This window comes from Pipra filicauda, unplaced genomic scaffold (assembly GCF_003945595.2).
Source record: "Pipra filicauda isolate LSUMZ 115617 unplaced genomic scaffold, ASM394559v2 scaffold70_size2993248_pilon, whole genome shotgun sequence".
Taxonomy (NCBI): Eukaryota; Metazoa; Chordata; class Aves; order Passeriformes; family Pipridae; genus Pipra; species Pipra filicauda.
In genome coordinates this window covers 1,137,196-1,156,006 of record NW_024104876.1, presented here as the reverse complement: position 1 = coordinate 1,156,006, position 18,811 = coordinate 1,137,196, and the positions used below count along the sequence as shown (strand labels likewise).

The 18,811-nt window shown below is 45.2% G+C and overlaps 1 protein-coding gene across 17 annotated transcripts in view; it reads right to left on the bottom strand.

Moving 5' to 3' along the window:
- MEGF11 (multiple EGF like domains 11) overlaps nt 1-18,811 on the bottom strand; it is a 272,662-nt gene that overhangs the window by 82,877 nt on the left and 170,974 nt on the right. For all 17 annotated transcript variants that reach the window (XR_005566394.1, XR_005566395.1, XR_005566396.1 and 14 more), the window contains 4 exons: nt 13,036-13,282; nt 11,018-11,138; nt 5,637-5,773; nt 341-553 (listed from right to left, as the gene is read on the bottom strand). Coding sequence is in view for 14 of the 17 variants with exons in the window: in XM_039389132.1 (XP_039245066.1) it covers nt 341-553; nt 5,637-5,773; nt 11,018-11,138; nt 13,036-13,282 (718 nt within the window). In the remaining 3 variants the exon portion in view is untranslated. The remainder of the gene's footprint in view (nt 1-340; nt 554-5,636; nt 5,774-11,017; nt 11,139-13,035; nt 13,283-18,811) is intronic.

The window sequence follows — 18,811 nt, the reverse complement described above, 5'->3', positions numbered from 1 at the left end:
ATCTCTATTTTTAAAACTTCAGTGGGTTATTATACACACATATGGGCATCACCTGGTGGTCCTTATGCCTCCAAGACTTTAGTTACAGGATAAAGCTGTGTGTCAGGTTGTTTCAGATGTTACCAGAGCAGTTAACAGATCTGTGCTCAGTAGATGGCTGGACTGAGGCTTATGGTTACAAACCTGAGGTCATTTAAATCCAAGCTCTGCAATCCAGAGGAACTGTCTATGCTTGTACTTAAAACTACAGAGAAAAAGGCAGTGTGTGCACTTAATTGAATTCTTCCCAATGCTTTTATTTGACCACTCCCTGCACTGCAATATTACATGATGTACATACCTGAGGGTGTTGGTAATATTGCAAGGACATCTCTTGTTGCATTTGAGGCCATAAAACCCTTCTGGACACATCCTTTCTTGGCAGTAAATCCCTTTAAAGCCGGGGTCACAGATGCAGGCTCCGTTGACGTGGTAGCACTTGGCCCCGTTCTGGCAGTCGCAGGTTTGTGAGCACTGGAAGCCGTATGTCCCGATGGGACACTCCTCCTGGCACCTGCAGGGACACAGGGGACAGGGCAGCCAGTCAGAGCTGCAGCCTTCTGCACAGGAATGTCTGTGTTAATGAACTAAATACAAAATCACTGCTTTTTAGTTGTCATACACTGTGAAGCGATGGTCTCGTCGGGGTGATGTGATATCCCGGGCATGGAAAGGGCTGTTACCTGAAACTGCATTAATCTCTGCCCAATTAGAGCTGCAACATTTGCATTACTTAATATTACCTTCGTTCACAAAGTGCATTCTTCCCTCCTGCACCTTGACAATTCCATTCACCAACCATAAGAAACTGATGTGGAATAAATGATTAAAAGAACCCCTCGCCTGTTTGCTTTCTCTTTATCACAGAAGGACTGTGCACCTTCCTTGGAAGCACATGATCCTCCTAGTGATGCTGAGGGTTCAAAGGGAATGTGGTCGAAGCAATACTGAGCAAAGTTTCTCCAGCAATGTCCAGTTTTACTTGCCCCCTTGGCTGTCATTGCATCAGCTTTATACCAACAAGGAGAAAACAAACTCCTTTGTCTTTTGTGTGTGTTCTGAGTAACTAAAGCTTAAATTTACTTTTCTTCTCCTATTCCAGGGCTGCTCAGCAGCATAAAATCCCAATAAAAATCACTTTCATGCTCCTTAGTGAAGAATCTTCTTCAAAATTGCTGTTTTTAATATTTGATGCACCCAAAAATGGAACCTGCAAACACTCTACACAGATTGCTTTGAATTGCACCTTCCATCCACTGTTTTAAGTATTTCCCTACTGGATACATTCTCATATCTGCCAAAAAGTCTGTCTCCTTGTCCTACACAACCAATTTAAGAGTTCATACTATTTCCTATTTGGAAAAGCTCAGCCAAGGTCCTAAAGAAAGCAACTGATTCTGTGCTTGACATAATTCAGTGGTTTCGAAATTCTGCAATGAGTCAGGACTAGAGTTTACATGATCCACCGTGAAATACAGACAGGCCTTTTCAGTTCATAAAATCAGCAAAAGAAGGCAAGAAAAGCCCAATTCCCTTATCACATGGATGCCAGACATTGGAAATTGCCTATCAGCATTAATTTAAGCCTGAGCATTGATTAAAGTGTATACTGTAAACTCGGTGGATGGAGGCAATTGTTAAATGTCTTTCTGCAGGTCATTTCACAGCTGGCAGGTGAGAGTTAATATAATGATCAGTAATAAAAGATTAATGTGTGATGCAAGGCAGGCAAAACTGCAATGAACACAGGCAGTATATAAGAAGGGCATTACTTTTGCAGCTTCAGATTATCACGTTTTACTAAAAATAAACGAACACAGCGAAAGGCCCAGCCAGGGACTGAATTCCAGCAGCCACCACCACAGCTGCTGGTTACAAATCCAAGGTGAGGAGTTCATTTGAGACCCAGGGAGAGAGGAGTTTGTGACAAACAGGGAAAGAGCCTGGAGAATCCCCAGCAGCAGAACAAGCAAAGAAAGGAGGGGAGCAGTGGGGCTGGAACACTCCCAGCTAAGGAACTGCAGGAGGAGGGGACTGAGCTCCTCATTCCCCACTGCTGCACAGACCCTGCTCGTGAGGAGAGCTCTGCACTCAACGGGATGAACACTTAGTCAATAGTGCTCTGTATCACTCCATATTTATAGAAGATGAAGCATTACCTAGCAGGGAGAAAAGCATCTGGAAATGAAATATTGACGACCTAATCCATTTACATAATTAGCCTTTTTCTACTAACAATTTAACCAACTTATTTATTTGGAGATCAAGCAGCTCCCGCTAATGAATTTTATACAAAGAATACTAATAATGACTCCTCTGGAACACGAGAATAATCACAGCAGGAATTAGCTTTCTACTTAAACATCTTTCCTTTGCAACATATCAATCTAATGTGTCCATAGCACCATTAACAACCAGATACATTGTTCAATTAAATTACAAAATGAGCTGCTAAGCCCTAGTTATGTTTCTTGTTTAATTTACATTGCTTTCTGCCTATCTGGGGAGATTCGTATTATAATATCCACTGAACTTTAATATGTACTATAATTATTTGGGTTGGGATAGGATAATATGGCTGTCACCTGTAGAATTAATGGAAGCAATTTCACAAAATATTAAACAGAAGACAGCCTGCTTAACAGATGAACTTAGTACATGGACCTAGATTTTTTTCCATAATTTCTTTTTTGTTAAGGAATAATGCTGTAAAGTTTGTTAGGCTTTTCTCTTTCTTTGTTTTGAAACAGTGATCGTGTTTATGTAGGACAGACAAATATGAAAAGCCATCCAAAATACACCGACCAGGAGATAAGAGATCCAGCTACAAACACAACAACAGGAGAATAAATCTGCTCGTATAGTTCTAAAAAATGTGATATTTATTCTGTTAAGATTCAACCTTGAGATTTAGTGGCAAAATGGAAAACAAAGCTAAACCAGCATGTTCACTTTTCCTGTCAGGCACTGAATTGTGAGACACTCCATCCTCAGCTTCTAACTGTGCCTCTGCTATTATTCCTTTCCAGTTTGTAAAACATACATTTCCTTGACAGATCCAGTCATTTCTGTGAGCACAAAGCATCCTGCAGTTATTAACAGTGCCTGCCAATTTCCTGGAGATTTAGTGCAGTGCCACTCTTGGAAAACAGGTAGGGAACAAAAGTGTGGCAATTACACTCACACAGCCCTGTCTGACCATTTCATCTCCCCAGATATTTATCTAACTCTCTGTTATTATCTTCTGCACACCACGATGAACCGTAGCATTATACAGTACTTATTGATAATTTAAAGATGATAGTAGGCAAAGTGTATTTATATTTTTATTGCAGGTTATTCACAATATCAGTTATTATTAAGAAGATTTCTTCAGTGCCTTGTAAGACATGAAAGAAAGCACTGTTTTGTGGTGCAGCAGATTCTCCTGCTCTCCTTGCAATCGTGCTGTAACTCCCATGAGATCCAGAAAGTAAAACGAGAGTTTAAGCTAAACTGGAGCTGACTGATCTGTCCCATTGCCCACATGGGGTGAACACAAAGCCAAGGAAAGCAATTTAGACTCTTTAAAGACCATGTCCTTACTCCTGCCCTCATCAAATTTGCTCAGCAGAGCCCCCAGCCAGGTGAGGGCAGGTGAGTCTACTCAGGACAAACCAGAGGGGCACAGCTCCACTGGGATATAATGGGCCTGAAGTCTCCCTCCCTTTATAGAAGGGGGATTAAAGGCTGACAGATAAACCTGTTCTAACCTTCCAATAACCTGTCTGAAGGGTGGGAATTTCTGCACTTTTGCCCTGCTGCTGGCAGAGCTTTCTTACCTGCCTGTTTTAATCCTGTTCCCATTCATCCTTCCACACCCCTGCATTTCTGCTCTCCCACCTCTCCCTTTGGTGTCTTTTACTTCCCTGCTCCAGGATGAGGAAGGTGAGCCATTCCTTAGGGTTTTGCTTGGATACAGGTCCACAATGTGACCTTCCCTTGCTTCTTTTCCACCTCTCCCAACTGGCTGTGCCTTATTTTTTTCCCTCCCTGCTTCTGTCTTCCCAAGAAACATCTTTCTTTGGAGTCCAAATGTCTCCCACTTTTCTCCAGGCCCAGATCTGATGAGTCCACAGTCCCTTTGCTCAAGGACAATCCTTGTGAGCTCCTGCCAGCTCTGCCCTGAGGTGCCTCCTCTGCCCAGTCTCTCCCTGAGCCGCCTTCTCCAGCCCCTCTCGGAGGACAATCAGCAATAAAACCACCTTCCCATCTCCTTCCCTCACCCCCAAGGGGGATGTAGGCTGCTAGCTGGGAGATCCCAGCAGCTCCAGCACTGTTCATTCACCTACAGCCAGGAATCCATCAGGATGTGCAACAACCAAATGAGGAGACCTGGAACCAGAGGCTCTGTCAGTCTTCCCAAGCACGGCCAGTGCTGGGAACAGCTTGGGATTAAATTGTGGTCATCAGTATAAGGATCCAGGATGGGCAGTTGCTTCCTTTAGTGAAAAGTCTCCACAAGGAGAGAAAACAGTAATTCTCTGGTAGCCCCTGGCTGGAAGCACTGTCTCCAGGTGGAGGATGGGGAACAGAGTCACACCGATGTCTTCTCACTCAATTATTTAGAAGTGATTAGTTTTTCCACCACATCCAACCCCATAAAAATCCTGAGCCTCCTCCAATTATCACTGTCCATAACATGGACACAAGGAAGTTCCCTGTGTGATGGAAGGAGCAGCCTCCTGACCCCCCAGGGATAGGGGTTGGATGTTTTTGTGCTACAGAGACCTGCTGGTTACACAGCGAGGCAACAAAGGAGGAACTCCAACGAGCTTTGCTGCCTGAAAGCATAATTGTAGCATTGTCACTATATTGAGATGAGCTTCCTAAAGCTCATAAAAACAGGGAATACACAGGAGGAAGGGCTGTAGCACAGCACACTGGTGAGCTGTGCCCACCGAGGTGCCTCAGCCCAGCCCCCAGTGAGAGCTGCCCCGGCAGCTGCTGTAACTGCACCTCCCAACCTCTGGCAGGCAGGATTAGCTGGAGGGCTGAGCCAGCACGTGCTGCAATCCCTCATTGACTTTGCTGTGTAGTCATTTTGCTGAATCCATGACACCTTGGTAAAACAATATTATCATCTCCTCTGATCGATTCATGGGTGAAGGCTCTCGTTTATAAATTTTGAGGATTTATCACCTTTTGCTGGTGGCTGAGATGGATCAGTGCTACAGCAGCACAGAGGGCTGAAGGAGACATTAAACTTGCTGTGTTGCTTACTCTTGAGGATATTAATTTGTACAAAGATAGTTCATTTACATATCTTGTAAACATGTAATGCTCTCTATTAAATTTATCACTGTAAATATCTAAATTAAATTTAATCCATTAAATTTTAAAAGTTATATTAAAAACCCCCGTAAATGGAGAGCATTGCCAATAAAAAGTAATAACATTGCCACATTTATATTGCTTGAAGTGCTTCAGAAGGATGAACCTAATTGGAGCAATAGAAACATAACACCATTTTTCAGAAGGGAAGATTGTCCTAGAAGGGATATAAATATTGACAATCCCTGGTTAAAATGAAAGGCTTTTGGGGGGTTGGTTTTTACCTGTCTCCTATATAGCCAGCTGTGCAGATGCATTTTCCTGTCACGGGGTCACAGTGTCCTCCGTTGTGGCACGGACAGTCCTGGCTGCAGTTGATTCCAAAGGTTCCAGGAGGACATGGCTGTGCACACACCAGCCCCTGGTAATGTTGCAGAAAGAGCAATATTTCAGTCAACATTCATAATGCAATAAATTTCTATATGCAGCTGAGATTTTTATTGTCCTTCTTGCTAAACCTAGGAGTGAGGGTAGCAGCAATATTTTATCTGTATAAGATGTGCTAAAGACAGTCTGAAAACTCTGCTACCAGAGTAAATGCCTGTCTAACTCCAGGAGGGATTTTTCTCACCACTGTCCACTCCCTGATAATTCTCTTCTCTGGATCTCACTGTAAACTGCAGCTGAAGATTCACTGCCCCTTGTAAAGGTCCAGGAAAGTTTGGGAGAGGTTAAAAGCAAACAGAGAAGGCTACAAACCTTCTGGTATGTGCTGGTGGGGTTTTGTGAAATGGAGAGGCTGAAATGTTGTTGGACACACCCTGAGTAGAGAACATTTGGGAAGAAAGGGATTATTGGAAAGGTTGCGCTGGGAGGATGAAGTTGTGCGAGTTCTGATAGTCTGTGATCATCTCTCTTGTTCAGAAAGTCCCTCCTCAGCCAACCACAAAGAAGACCAAATACACCTGCTGGGGGAGTCCTGTACTACCCTTCAGATCCCACCTACTCCATTCCCTCTGCTCCCATCCAGCCCCCACACTCAGCACAGAATGGCACCTGCCAGTGCCCTGTGTAAGCCGCGGAGGGGGCAGGATGGGAACAAGAGGTTGGGAGAGTTGCAGAAAGCCCCCAGGAATGACACAGAAGCATCACATCAGCAGTGCAGCAGCCTTTGGCCAGAAGAAGGGATTTTGCGGTGGAATATCTGCCTAATCCCTGAACATCAGCAGGATGCCTCATCCACCATCCTCCCAGCTCCTTATCCCCAGCCCCGGAGTCACATCTCAGTCCCTGCCCTGCCTCAACTCCACATCTTGCTGGTGACCTCCTTTCCCCATTTTATGCTCCCAGCCCTCTGCCCTCCTGCCTCTTTATTCCAGTCCTCCCCAAATCCTTGTTGCAGACTCCCTTTTAGTGCTCTCCTTCATCTGGACCCAAATCCCCATCTGGGAGTTGTTTCCTCCTTTCCCTCCCTGTTTCCCCACCCCCGAGAGTGAAGCACGGACAGACTGTCCCTGTTGGGCACCCTGGTACTCCTGCTCACGAGGAAAAGCAATTCCTGGGCAAGCCTTGCTCCAGCTGCTCAGCCCCAAGGCAGGGAATGCTCACTGCTGGCTGGGGTCATGTATTTGGAGAATTTACCTGCCAAACTCTGGTGGTTTCCCCTCTGGGTATCCCATAATGTCCCCTGCCAAGTATCGAAGCCTTACAAGGATTTCCCCAGACTTTCTTAGAAGTTGCATGAGTGTTGTTTTTTTTTCTTCTGGGAGCAAACATAAAGCCCAGGGCTGGGATCCAGCTGAGGAACTCCAGCCAAAACAAGGCTGGCAGTGCTGGGAGCTGAAGTTGTGGTCCTATAATGGAAAATGTTTGGCATCTGCAGCGAGTGGTGCTGCTGCCAGTGCCACCACAGTGCCCAGCGTGAGACAGAACCAGTGTTTGTCTGGCCCTGGGATTATTTGGTTTAATCTCTCAGAAGCCTTGTTTCCCTAAGCAAACCCTGAGGGCTCTGGGTTTTGAACAAAGCACATATTAGACACAATTTATACAAAATATAAACCAGGAATATAACGGCTGCTTTCACTCCTCGGGGCTGGGGAAGTTTAGCTGTGTCAACAACCCCAAAGCGGAGAGGTTGCTCTTCAATGTCACCATAAAACAGACACTTTGAGCCTTTCCCAAGCAGTGAGAGGTGGCTGCTTGGCTGTAAAACAGCCAGGCTGGCCTCAGTTCAAGAACTTTCAGATTACAGCGTTAAAACCCGGTGTCTCTGGACTTGAGTAATACACAACACTATATATCAGAAAACCTAAGTGTCCATTTATCTTGATAATAAATACTTTCTCCCTTCATGTCTCAAAAGGAACAGGATTTCTATCAGCAAATGATGAGAAAGCAATACTCTGGGATGCATCCCCCCAGAGCCAAGAGGATCTTCAGCGTAGTTTTTGCATTAATACGTACTCAGGGAATTCAAAACATCCCTCTCTGGAGGATCAAATGTCAGCCCAGCGTTTCCTGCTGCTTATACATCTAATCAGCAAAGTTCACCCCATCAGCACCTTTTTTAAGGCCCTGATTTCATCAGCTTCTGCTTTTGACATCGTTTGCTGTATTTTGTGGGACAGAAAAGATTTTTTTCTGCTCCATTTTCTCACATATCCCTATGTTTGAAAACCACCACAGAAAGAAAACCAGATAAAACCACAAATTATAGCTGTTTCATAAAGGCCAGATTCAATGAGAAAGAACTGATCAGCAGAATGTGTTTTATTAACATGGCACCACGATGGTCTGGGACCCAGCAGGGCGTGTTGCCAGTGACAAATGTTCTGTCATGCCAGCAAAGATTGCAGCTCTCCTGAGCACAGGGATCTAGTCCTTCGAAAGTGCTTCAGAGAAGCACTGTAAATGCTAAATTAACTTCTCTCCCCACTTCCTGAGAGTGCTTGGAGAATTTAATACAGCAAATGAGAAAGATGTATAGAATTAAACCTGTAAATTGTTAATGAGACCCTAAAGCAGCCTCCCACTGGCTCCCACAGCCACAAAGGCACACAAGTGGAAAAAGCCCAAAGTTGTGGGATGCTGGCAGCCACATTTTGTTGACTGGCTCAACAATATATGCTGTCAGCCACCATCCTCTTGGTGAAAAACCCTTGGGACAGCAAAATCCCACAGGACATCATCCATACAACTTGTTCTTCTGGGAGATTCTGCACTGGGTGGGAGGAAAGAAATCACAAGTCATGAAAGAACCAGGCTTTGGAGGTGGTACATCCAAGGAAGAAGCTCAAAACCCCAAAACTTCCTCCTATTCCACTCCCTGCCTCCCCCTGCATGTCCCACCAGGCCCCCAAGGGAGCTGAGCTCCTGTTAATAAGCCTGCCCAGGAAAGGATAAAAGTTGCAGCTCATCCAGCAGCAATAAAGTCCAAGTGGATTTGCACTTGCATAAATCCAGGGAGAATTCTCTCCTTTCAAAATGATGGTATATTCAGTACATACATGCAGTCTCAAGCCTCAAAATCAGCAAGTAAAATTCCTGGTGTCAGAGAAATCCTCAGTGTGAAGTAAAATGAATGCTGTCTAGCAATCACATCTCGCCTGCTCGTTCACAGCCCCCTCATGTCTCACTTCCCAAACCATTCCAACCACCAAGAGTTAAAAATATAGCATGAAAAAAAAACATATTTTATCCCTCTCTGTGTACTGAATTACCAGCTTTTCATTAAAACCCTGGAGAGACCCTTTATACTTAAAATCTCAACATTTACAAGCTGAGTGCTTTTACTTATAATTTCAGTTTCTTTCTGCAGAATACTTGATCTCTCTCTTCAATTTTCAGTTATGCTTGTTTCAGACATCAATTGTTAACTCCAGGGTTCCTCTGGGGACAGAGCAGCCAACAACATAGTTTTCAGAAAAGTCTCTCTGGGCTCCTAAAAATGCAAAGAAGAAACTCCAGGCTGTAAGAACTGGGCAGGAGTGGGCCAGGATACAACCAGAGCTGCTGTGCAGCCCTAGTGCTGTGGCTCTTTTTTATAGTCTCTGCTGCATCCTAAAAGACATGTAAAAATTCCTGTTCTATTCTGATATATTTATTGATGGTTTAACTTTGAAAAAGGAAACTCCTGATAAAACACAGTTCAGGAAGGGTACAGCAAACCAACTTGGATTCTGAGAAACCCTGGCATGCAGAAGAGGAGATGGAAAAAGTTGTACTTATGTTATTCACTTTACTGATCACTTCCTGGGGGAAGTGCCAGAACGGACTGATAGGCCCTCAAAAATACGTGAATTCCTTCCTTTAGCTCAAGGAAAGAACCTTTTCTGTGCCTCCACTGAAGGCCAGGTGAGGGTAAGGTGTCATATTCATATCAAAGCCAAGGTAGAGAAACTCTAACTCTCCAGTTAGAAAGAGATTTTCCATATGCAGCTTCCACCAAAAATTATGGGCAACAATGTTCTTCTCCCACGCTCTCCCAAGCCACCAGCTCCTCATGGTTGGCTCTTCTGAACTCAAAGCAGCTGTGATCAAATGGAGGCAGCATTTGAGGGATGGAAAGGAACTCCAGCAACTCTCTCACGTGTTCCAGCAGGTAGAAGGTCCCCAGCAGAAGCCACACACACATTTGTCTGATGATCTGCAGGGCCCTCCACGTAAAAATAAAAATTCAGAGCACTTGCACGCATTAAAATCCAGCCGGTTTGCCAAGGGACTAATTGTCAGATACAGGAAAAATGCCAGGAAATTTAGTACAGCTAAATGGTCCGAAGGCCTGTGAGACTTGGCAAACCCCAGGAGAGTTAATTATTGCATTATTGATAATGTTGAGGACTTTAAAAATGTTTGGCCTTGCTTTCTTGACACAGAGGATTAAAGGTTAGAGATTGTCTCTCTCCAGAGCAACCCCTGGTACAAGCAAATCTATGGCAATCAATGGGAATGATGCCTGAGGAAGGGCAGGACACTGAACTGACCTCTGTCCTGGGTTCAATCCTGCTCTGCTGACAGTCTGAGCCACTGAATTCTCCCTGATTCTCCCTTTCCCTCTCTCCTGAAGGGGAACAGGACAGTTTGTGCCTTTGACAATGTCAAGCTGAGCTTTGAGCTTTCTGTCCTGTGTGAGGGCAGTGTCCAAGGCTGCAGGGAATATTCCAAGGAACTGTAACCTGGAGACAATCCCTTTGTCTCTTAGTTTACTGCTGATTTTTAAACTTGATGATGGCAGATACCAGTCAGAGAACCCCAGAATCATTTAGGCTGGAAAAACCCTCTAAGGTCACTGAGTCCAACCAATGGCCAAGGACACCACTCTCCCGAGCACAGAGATCTAGTCCTTCAAAAGTGCTTCTGAGAAGCATTGTAAAGTCTAAATTAACTTCTCTCCCTACTTCCAAGGGCAAGGACACCACTAAACCATGTCTCCAAATGCCACATCTACATGTTTTTTGAACACTTCCAGGGATGTGCCAGGTCCCAGAATTGTGGCCTGTGCACACAAAGATGATCCCAGTTTCGGAATCGTTGGAGCCTGGTGACAAATAACAGCAGATACACATGACAGGCACTCAGGGAAGCATCAGCTGAGACAGTGAGCAATGAAATGATTTTTTAATCATGCTCCAAGCCCTCCAGGAGGCTGGGTGTGAGCGGTACCCACCGTCCATCCCGCGGGACAGGAGCACTCCCCGGTGATGTGGTGACAGACGCCCCCGTTCTGGCAGGGGCAGCGCAGCTCGCACTGGGCGCCGTGGCTGCCGGGGGGACACAGCTCCTCACAGCTTCGGGGGAGAGAAGGACAGAAAACAAAGAGATCAGCACAGGAAACAGCAAATGAGGAAAACCCACCCCACAGCTCATCAGGGGAGCCCTCGTGTGAACAGTGAAACCTCTGCGAGCCTCAGCTGGCACTGCCAGTTAGCCAAGATTCCTTTAATTTCTGTTTATGTGCCGTGGATCCAGCCCTGGAAGGCTGAAGCCTGTGTGTAACCTTTCTGCACATCCCAAACTCCACCCATCTCAACGGGACAACTCATAACCGTTAAACCAGCCCAGGAAAATATGAGTTGCAAGATGAAGCCTTCAATGTGAATTATGGGATGTGGCAATAAAAGAAACTGCAAATAGAATAAAAGGAGGGGATTAAAATGCTTGAAATTTCTCCAGTCGCTACTGAATGTTAACATTTGCAGTGTATAATGGACTGGCAAGGACTCAACATCATTTAAAGGCTATTTAAGCTCATTGAGTCTCTCTCAGTACTCGTGGGGAGGCAATGTAAAGCTAATCCCTGCAAAAAGAGTGTCTCCTACATTGGAGCTTTCAGCATCAAGGTTCTGAAACTACAGAGTGTTCTTCTCCTAATTGACTGTCCTCTGATGAGGATGTTCCTACCACATATCAGGGGCTGGCCCTGCTGAGAACTGACACACTGGTGTCAAGGAGAGCACTCCTAACAGTGTGCAGAGTCTTTAGCAGTGAGTGCTTCCACAGCTAAGGTCACAAGTCTATGAGGAAATCAGGTGCTAAATAAAATATTCAAAAGGTGTATCACTTATTTATGAGGGTTAACATTGTCTTTAGTTTTTATCTTCCCCTTCCTGCAAGTCAACAAATAATAATAGACTGCAAAAGTATTAAGTCACCTGTAATAGATCTCCAACCAAATTCAGTGACTGAATTCTCTTTTCCCCTTAAATAATTCTGAAAAACATAATTACTTCTGAAACTGCTGAAAGATCTCTAATGAGAACTGATGTTACACTGTGGGCAATTTTAAACAAGGAACTATTGCTTGCTGTCCTGAAATTAATATGCACATTTTGTGAATCCTACTGGTAAACTTTCCGTGTGGTGGATGGGGATTTAGCTACACGATTCTCGTTGAAGTTAATAGGAGTCACACAGCTAAATCCCTGCTCACTATGCTTAAAATCTACCCCCTAGATAGTAAGCTGATATAGTTAACAGCAATGCTTTCTCACTTAGATTGAAAGTCAAATAAATTGGGGATGGTTAAGTCTCATTTGATACTGCACTGGACTGCTAATGAGGAGAGAGTCCAGTTGCTTATAAAAACTCAGCTGTAATTTGGATTGTATTCACATTCTGAAATTAAGAACAGGTAGAGGTGTTGCGCAAGCTGGAAAATATAAAGGATTTTAAAGCTCATTTTAGCACTGTATTGTATTTCATTATGATATATAGTCCTGGAATGGTTTGGGTTGGAAGGGACCTTAAAGATGATCTGGTTTTATGGCCTGCCCTGGGCAGGGACACCTTTCACTAGCCCAGGTTGCTCCAAGCCCCACCCAACCTGGCCTTGGACACTTGCAGGGATGGGGCAACCAAACCTTCTCTGGGCAACCTGTGCCAGGGCCTCCCCACCCTCACAGGGAAGAATTTCTTCCCAATATCTCACCTTAAACCTGCCCTCTGGCACTTTAAAGCCTTTGTTATATCACTACACACCCTGTCCAGCTCTCCCGGAGCCCCTTTAGGTGCTGCAGACAGCTCTAACCAGCAGCAAAAAAGAGAGATTTCCTTTATTTAATCTCCATCCTACCACCTGATTTCTCCAAAGGCAAGTGCCAAACACGCCGTGCCCACTTTGCCAACCGCTCTCGGCACCGAAGGCGCCCGATCCAGGCGCGGAACCGCCCCCGCGGTGGCACTCACAAGACTCCGGTGTATCCGGGCGCGCAGTGGCACTCTCCGGTCTGGTGGTCGCAGGTGGCCCCGTGGTGGCACTGGCACTGGAGCTGGCAGGCCTTGCCGTAGGTGCCGGGCTCGCAGAGCTCCTCGCAGCGCCAGCCGCGGAACCCGTCGGCGCAGACACAGGCGCCCGTGATGGGGTTGCAGAGCGCGTCGTTCTGGCACTGGCAGCGGTTGCTGCAGTGGGGCCCCCAGTGCTCGCTGTCACAGCCTGCAAACACACACTGCAAACTTCACCCTCCTGGCGGGCACAGGGCAGCCCGAGCGTCCCCTCCCAGCCCCACCGACAGCAGAGTTGAGTGCCGGAACTTTCCGAAGCACCCCCAGACTTCCCAATGCCCAGCGACGGGTTCAGGGCACGAGGAGACGACAGCACGGCTGTGACGCTGAAATGTGAGGACTTCTTTAACACCCTTATTGGATCAGGACCGAAATCTTTTAATATCCTGTTTCTTAGTGCTCTTAGGTAGCTGGAAGGAGTGAATTTATAGCAGAATTAGAGGCAGAGGATCACATCCTGCCTGCAGCGTGGTTAATGGCAGGTGGCACTGCCAAGCAAATCCTGTCCACTTAATAATGTCATCAAACACAGTTGCTTTGTACTGTTCCCATAAGATAATAAATAAGATATTCTAAAGAAGGTTTTCTCCTTGGTGTTGGGGTTTTTTTGTCTGGTGGCATTTTTTTGGTGGTTTGTTGTTGTTTTGGTGGGGTGTTTTGTTGTTGTTTTGTGTGTGGGATGTTTGTTTGTTTGTTTTTAATTTAATTTTTTTGTGTTTTCTGGACTAAATAGATGGGAGGGAAGAAAATAACACTGGAGACAGGATGACCTGAGGCTGCCCAAGCTTAGGGATGAAGGTATGGAATGTGCATGCCAGGTAATTCCTATGTGAGTAACAGGAACACAGAAGGACCCCAAACCTTCTGGCCATTGACAGGGAGAGGAGGTTCCCTACAGAAGGCATTAAGGCACAGAGAGAACCCTTCATGTGACAGTCCTGCCCAATCCCTTCTCCTCTTTTTTGGAGGATGAGAGAGGGAAATCAGCATTACAGGAGCAGTTTGTCCCGAATTGTTACAGGAACAGCAACTGGCAAGCACCTGAGCTCCAGGTTTCCTCAGCAAACCATCAGCAGGAAAACAAGGATCTCATCCCTTTCCAGCTCCAGCTGGTTGTGCTCGGAGAGCTGGTTTCAATCACACCAACAACCCTGGTGCTCGTGTAAAACCCACTGCCAGGCAGGAGAGGGGAGAGTAATCCCAGCAACAGAGCTGGCTCCACAACCACTTTTGTTTGCAAACATGGAAACTAATCCCCAGGTGCCACGCGCTGCTTTTCAGGCCTGGATCTGTTTCCAGGATTAGTGAGGTAAATGTAAAGCTCACTTAAGCCTGATGCTTTTGTCCTGGAAAGCTCACAGCCCTCTCCTTCTACACTACACGGCTCTAAACCCACGCTGGAAAACAACATCTATCAGTTCCTTTTGGCAGTATTTTTATCCTTCATTTTGAGAAGAGGGATACTCCTTGGTCAGACACTCTGAGGATACCCAGCAGAGGAAGGAGACATTATTCCACCCACACTGCTGATTACAGTTTACAAACTCGTGTTTCTTGAGCAAGTGTTAAAGGCCAAAATAAACCCACAGAAGACAATTCCAGGGTCTCCAAAAGGATCTGCAGGGTCCTAGAGGATGCAGGTGCAGAGAGCTGGTTTCATGTCCTGCAGAAAGCAAATTCCTGTGCACAGTCCTGCTCGTGCCTCACATCACACAGTTTATTGCTTTGCCTCACTTCTCCCCCAGCTGCAAACAGGGATGATAGTTCCTCTCTAACACCACTGGGAGCCCAGCAAACAAAATCTTATTCTTTATAAGACTTAAATTATTACTGAGAATCTGTGGAAAGAGATGATCTATCTTTATTTCACACAGACACTTGCAAAGACTCTGTGAGCCTTCTGGGGAGGGAGCAAAGCTGCTGGAGCTGCTGGAGCTTCCCAGCAATTTCCATTCCAGAAACATTGATTTGTTTTCTGTAGAACTTGAACATCAAGGGATGCAGTTCTGCACCTCCACAAGGGTACAAATCCGAACTACACATGCACAGCTGAGGGCCCTTAGCATTGGGAAGTGGAATTCAGGGATCAAACTTCACCCTGCCTGCTTTGGAAACTTGATTCCTCCTGTACCACACCTCACATCAGAGCCCCAACTGCACATTGTGCCTTGTTCTGGGCTGGTACAATTCCAGCTGCAATTAATTTCCTTAATATGAATAAATAACACCAGAAGAGGTGATTCTATCCTTGCTCTTCCCTGTCTCAGGTGGGTGCTCCAACCATCAGATTTGTCTGCTGGGTTTTTGTTTTTCACTTTGAAGGAAAGTGAAGGAAAAAGAAAACCTCTATAGGAAGGGAAAACCATTTTTCATCATCAGTTCAAGCATCTTGTTTCACCTGTCCAGTGCCTCCCCCACCCACAGCTCCTTTTCTGTAAGTCCATTTTATTTGAACACATTTACTACTGACATTTGGTCACACACTTGCTTTCTCCATGTACCAAAGTTCACTCCACAATCCAGCCAAAGGGAAGAGCAAAGTGCTGAAGGAAAGAGCAGAAATTCCTCTCACTGGTTGGAAAATCATTAAAAAAAAAAAATCATTAAAAAAAAAGAAACCTGCAGTGACCAGAAAACCAGCTGCCAGATTTTTCCAAAGGCTTCTGAGTAAAGGCATCAGTGAGTGCATGTTGCAAAGCAGTGAGCCCAAGTGGTTTAAGTACCTCTGAAATAAAGCAGCTTGGCATACCAGATAGCTGCTAAGAATGTGAATTTCATGGGGATTTATTAAGGAGAGAACATAAAAATGAGGATTAAAGTACATCTGAAAGCTCAGGGAAGACAGAAAAAATAGAATTACCGGAAGATGAGGCTTGTGCAGTGTCATTGCCAATGCCTGACACAGCCTTTGCTTCTTTTCTGTTCCTAAAACTACTTGCAGGGATTGACTACAGTTCTCTAGATGGTTTGAAACCAGTCACAGTGTGTGTGTAAAACCAAGGTGAACACAGTGGATGTGTATAACCAAGGAGAACATCCTGCTGTCTCACTGGTGATGGGATCACACACACTCAGTGACAGGTTGGACTCCTCTAGATTTAAGTCTTTGCCTCAGATGGGAAATATTTCCTGCTTTCAGCCACCAGCTCAAGCCCTGTATTTGTCACACTGAGCAGGGCCATTTCATGCACTATCAATTCATCCAGTGCTGATTAACTGCAAAGGGAATTGAGTGGAAATCATTGGCAAGGTGTTAGTGTAAAACTTGTGATAATGAAATATCCCCCTCACCTGATTTTACACTGCCTTAACCTCACATGAAAATAAGATCTGTGTTGCTCAGAGTTTATCAATCCCTATTGGTTTTCTTCCCCTCTTTCCTTTAGGTCCCATATTGCAGTGACAGACTGAAGTTGGAAGTAAATTCTTTACCTGTGTCATTTCACTGGAACATGACGTGATATTTATATGATAACTCAGAGATCTGCACTGTGATGACTTCTGTGCCTTTACACAGGTAGCAGATACAGAGATGATAAGCTAAATCCAAGTCCTTATTCAGACAATTAACTCCACTGGGCTCAACAGGCTCACTCAAGTGTGAGACTATTCGAGTGTGAGACTGCTCGAGTGTGTAACCAGCTACAGCATTGGGGTCCAGCAGCTCCTACTAGAAAATTAAAAACCAGAAGAAACCAAAGACTTCAGCAACCAAGATGTACTTTTTCTATATCCACCAGTGGGGCAAATCCTGGCTGGTTGTGACAGTGACTCCAGTTTCTGAGATGAAGCAGGCTCAGAGCCACAGGATCCCGCTGCACTTCGGGATCGTCAGCACCTTCTCCCGTGGGCTTGGAGAGACCATCTTAAAACACAAGCCCAGCCTAGCACAGCCTAATCCTGCTCTTGTTGTGTGTTACCATAATAGAGATAAATAATAACAGCAACAACATGTGAACAGAGAGCTGATTAAAGCTTACACGAGCGCTCCACTCTAAATGTATATGCCATTAAAATGTCAAAATGATACAGAGACTTTAACTAGACCATCAATAAGGAAAGCAACCTGAGAGGGGGGATGTCAGGGAGGTACAGATGCTCCCCTTAGCTGTGTGTGGGGATGTCAGTCCTGTGAGGGATGAGCCTGAAATAGCCACTGTTCTCTCGGGAGATGCTACATTGAAGGGAGTTGCCATATTTCAGGTCACGTGCCCACATTCCCTGGCAAACGTGCAAACTTAGTCACTTCTTCACCTTCAAAAATAGGACTGGGGAATAATTGCCACCGATAAAAATGAATATAACTCTGTAAAGGATGATGCTGGGTGCCTAAGCATAATTACACTTGTCTGCATAGGGTATGACAGGGGAGGGATTCATCCTCCTGTGGAGAGACTGCTCAGTGCAGCACCAAGAGTTCTCCAGCTCATGCAGCACCAAGGGGTTTTCTCCTCTGGCCATCCCTACTCCCAGCCCAACCACAGTTCCTTCTTGAAGTGAGGGATAATTACTGCAGGCTCTGCATGTAGAATCATGGAATCATAGAATGATTAAGGTTGGAAAAGACCTCCAAGTCACCAAGTCCAACCTTTGACCCAACAGCCCCGTGCCCACCAAACCACATCCTGAAGTGCCACATCTGCTTGTTTTGTGAACCCTCCCAGGGATGGTGACCCCACCACTTCCCTGGGCAGCCTCTTCCAGTGCTTAACCCCTCTTTCAGTGAAGATGTTTTTCTGCTATTTCATCCTGTTTCCAGTTCTGTCCTGGGAAATAAAATACACAACCAGGACACGCTGGAAGTGCTGCTTCACTCCCAAAGGGCCGTTTATCCCTCTAGCAGTGATTAGGGAATTGCTGTGTCCTGGCTCCACAGAACCACCCAGTGCTTAGTGCAGCAGCACAAGTCAGGCACAATGCAGCAAACACACAAATGGCAGATAAATAAAAGGAGTCCCGAGGAAGGGATGACATTTATTGAGTGATTTATCCTGACAAGAGAGAGTCAAAAGTGCTATTCCAGAGCTTTTCCATCCCTGCACAGGAACACTGTTAATATGAAAACAGCATGTTTGCTCACAGCAGCACCTGAACCTGTGGTCTCAAGGTCTGTGTTTATTTTGTTCTCATCAGCATAAGCCTCCCTGGGTCTCTTTTGCAGCCAGTGACCATTCCTGGGTCTGCAGAGTCAGTGGGACATCCACAAACATTCCCGCAGAAGGCACAGCTAAAAAATACCCAGTGTTGATTTCCTTGGTCTAAAGGCTCAGGACCACATTGAGCTGATGGGGAGTTTCAATTAATCCACACTTTAGAGCAGCTTTCTGCAGATTTGCTAAAGCACAGAACGCAGCTCAAGTCAATAGTCAATATTTTGGAATATTTCCAAATTCGGTTTGTAATGTTTAAATGAGATGCCAGCCCTTAAAAATGCAAACAGGAAATAAAATTAACTTATTAAATCTAGGAGGACATGGCTTAAGAGAGATTATTTTAGAATTTACTTTGAAATTAGGACTGGATTCTCCCCTTAATGTAACTATTGTAGAATGATTCTATGAATACAAATTAAGGTGAAATGTAGCTTGAATTCTGGGTGGGTTTTTTTTTTTGGTCTAATTCAGTTTTGGAATTGGGCAAAGAAACAGCAAAAGCTAAAACATATGCCTGGATGTAATGA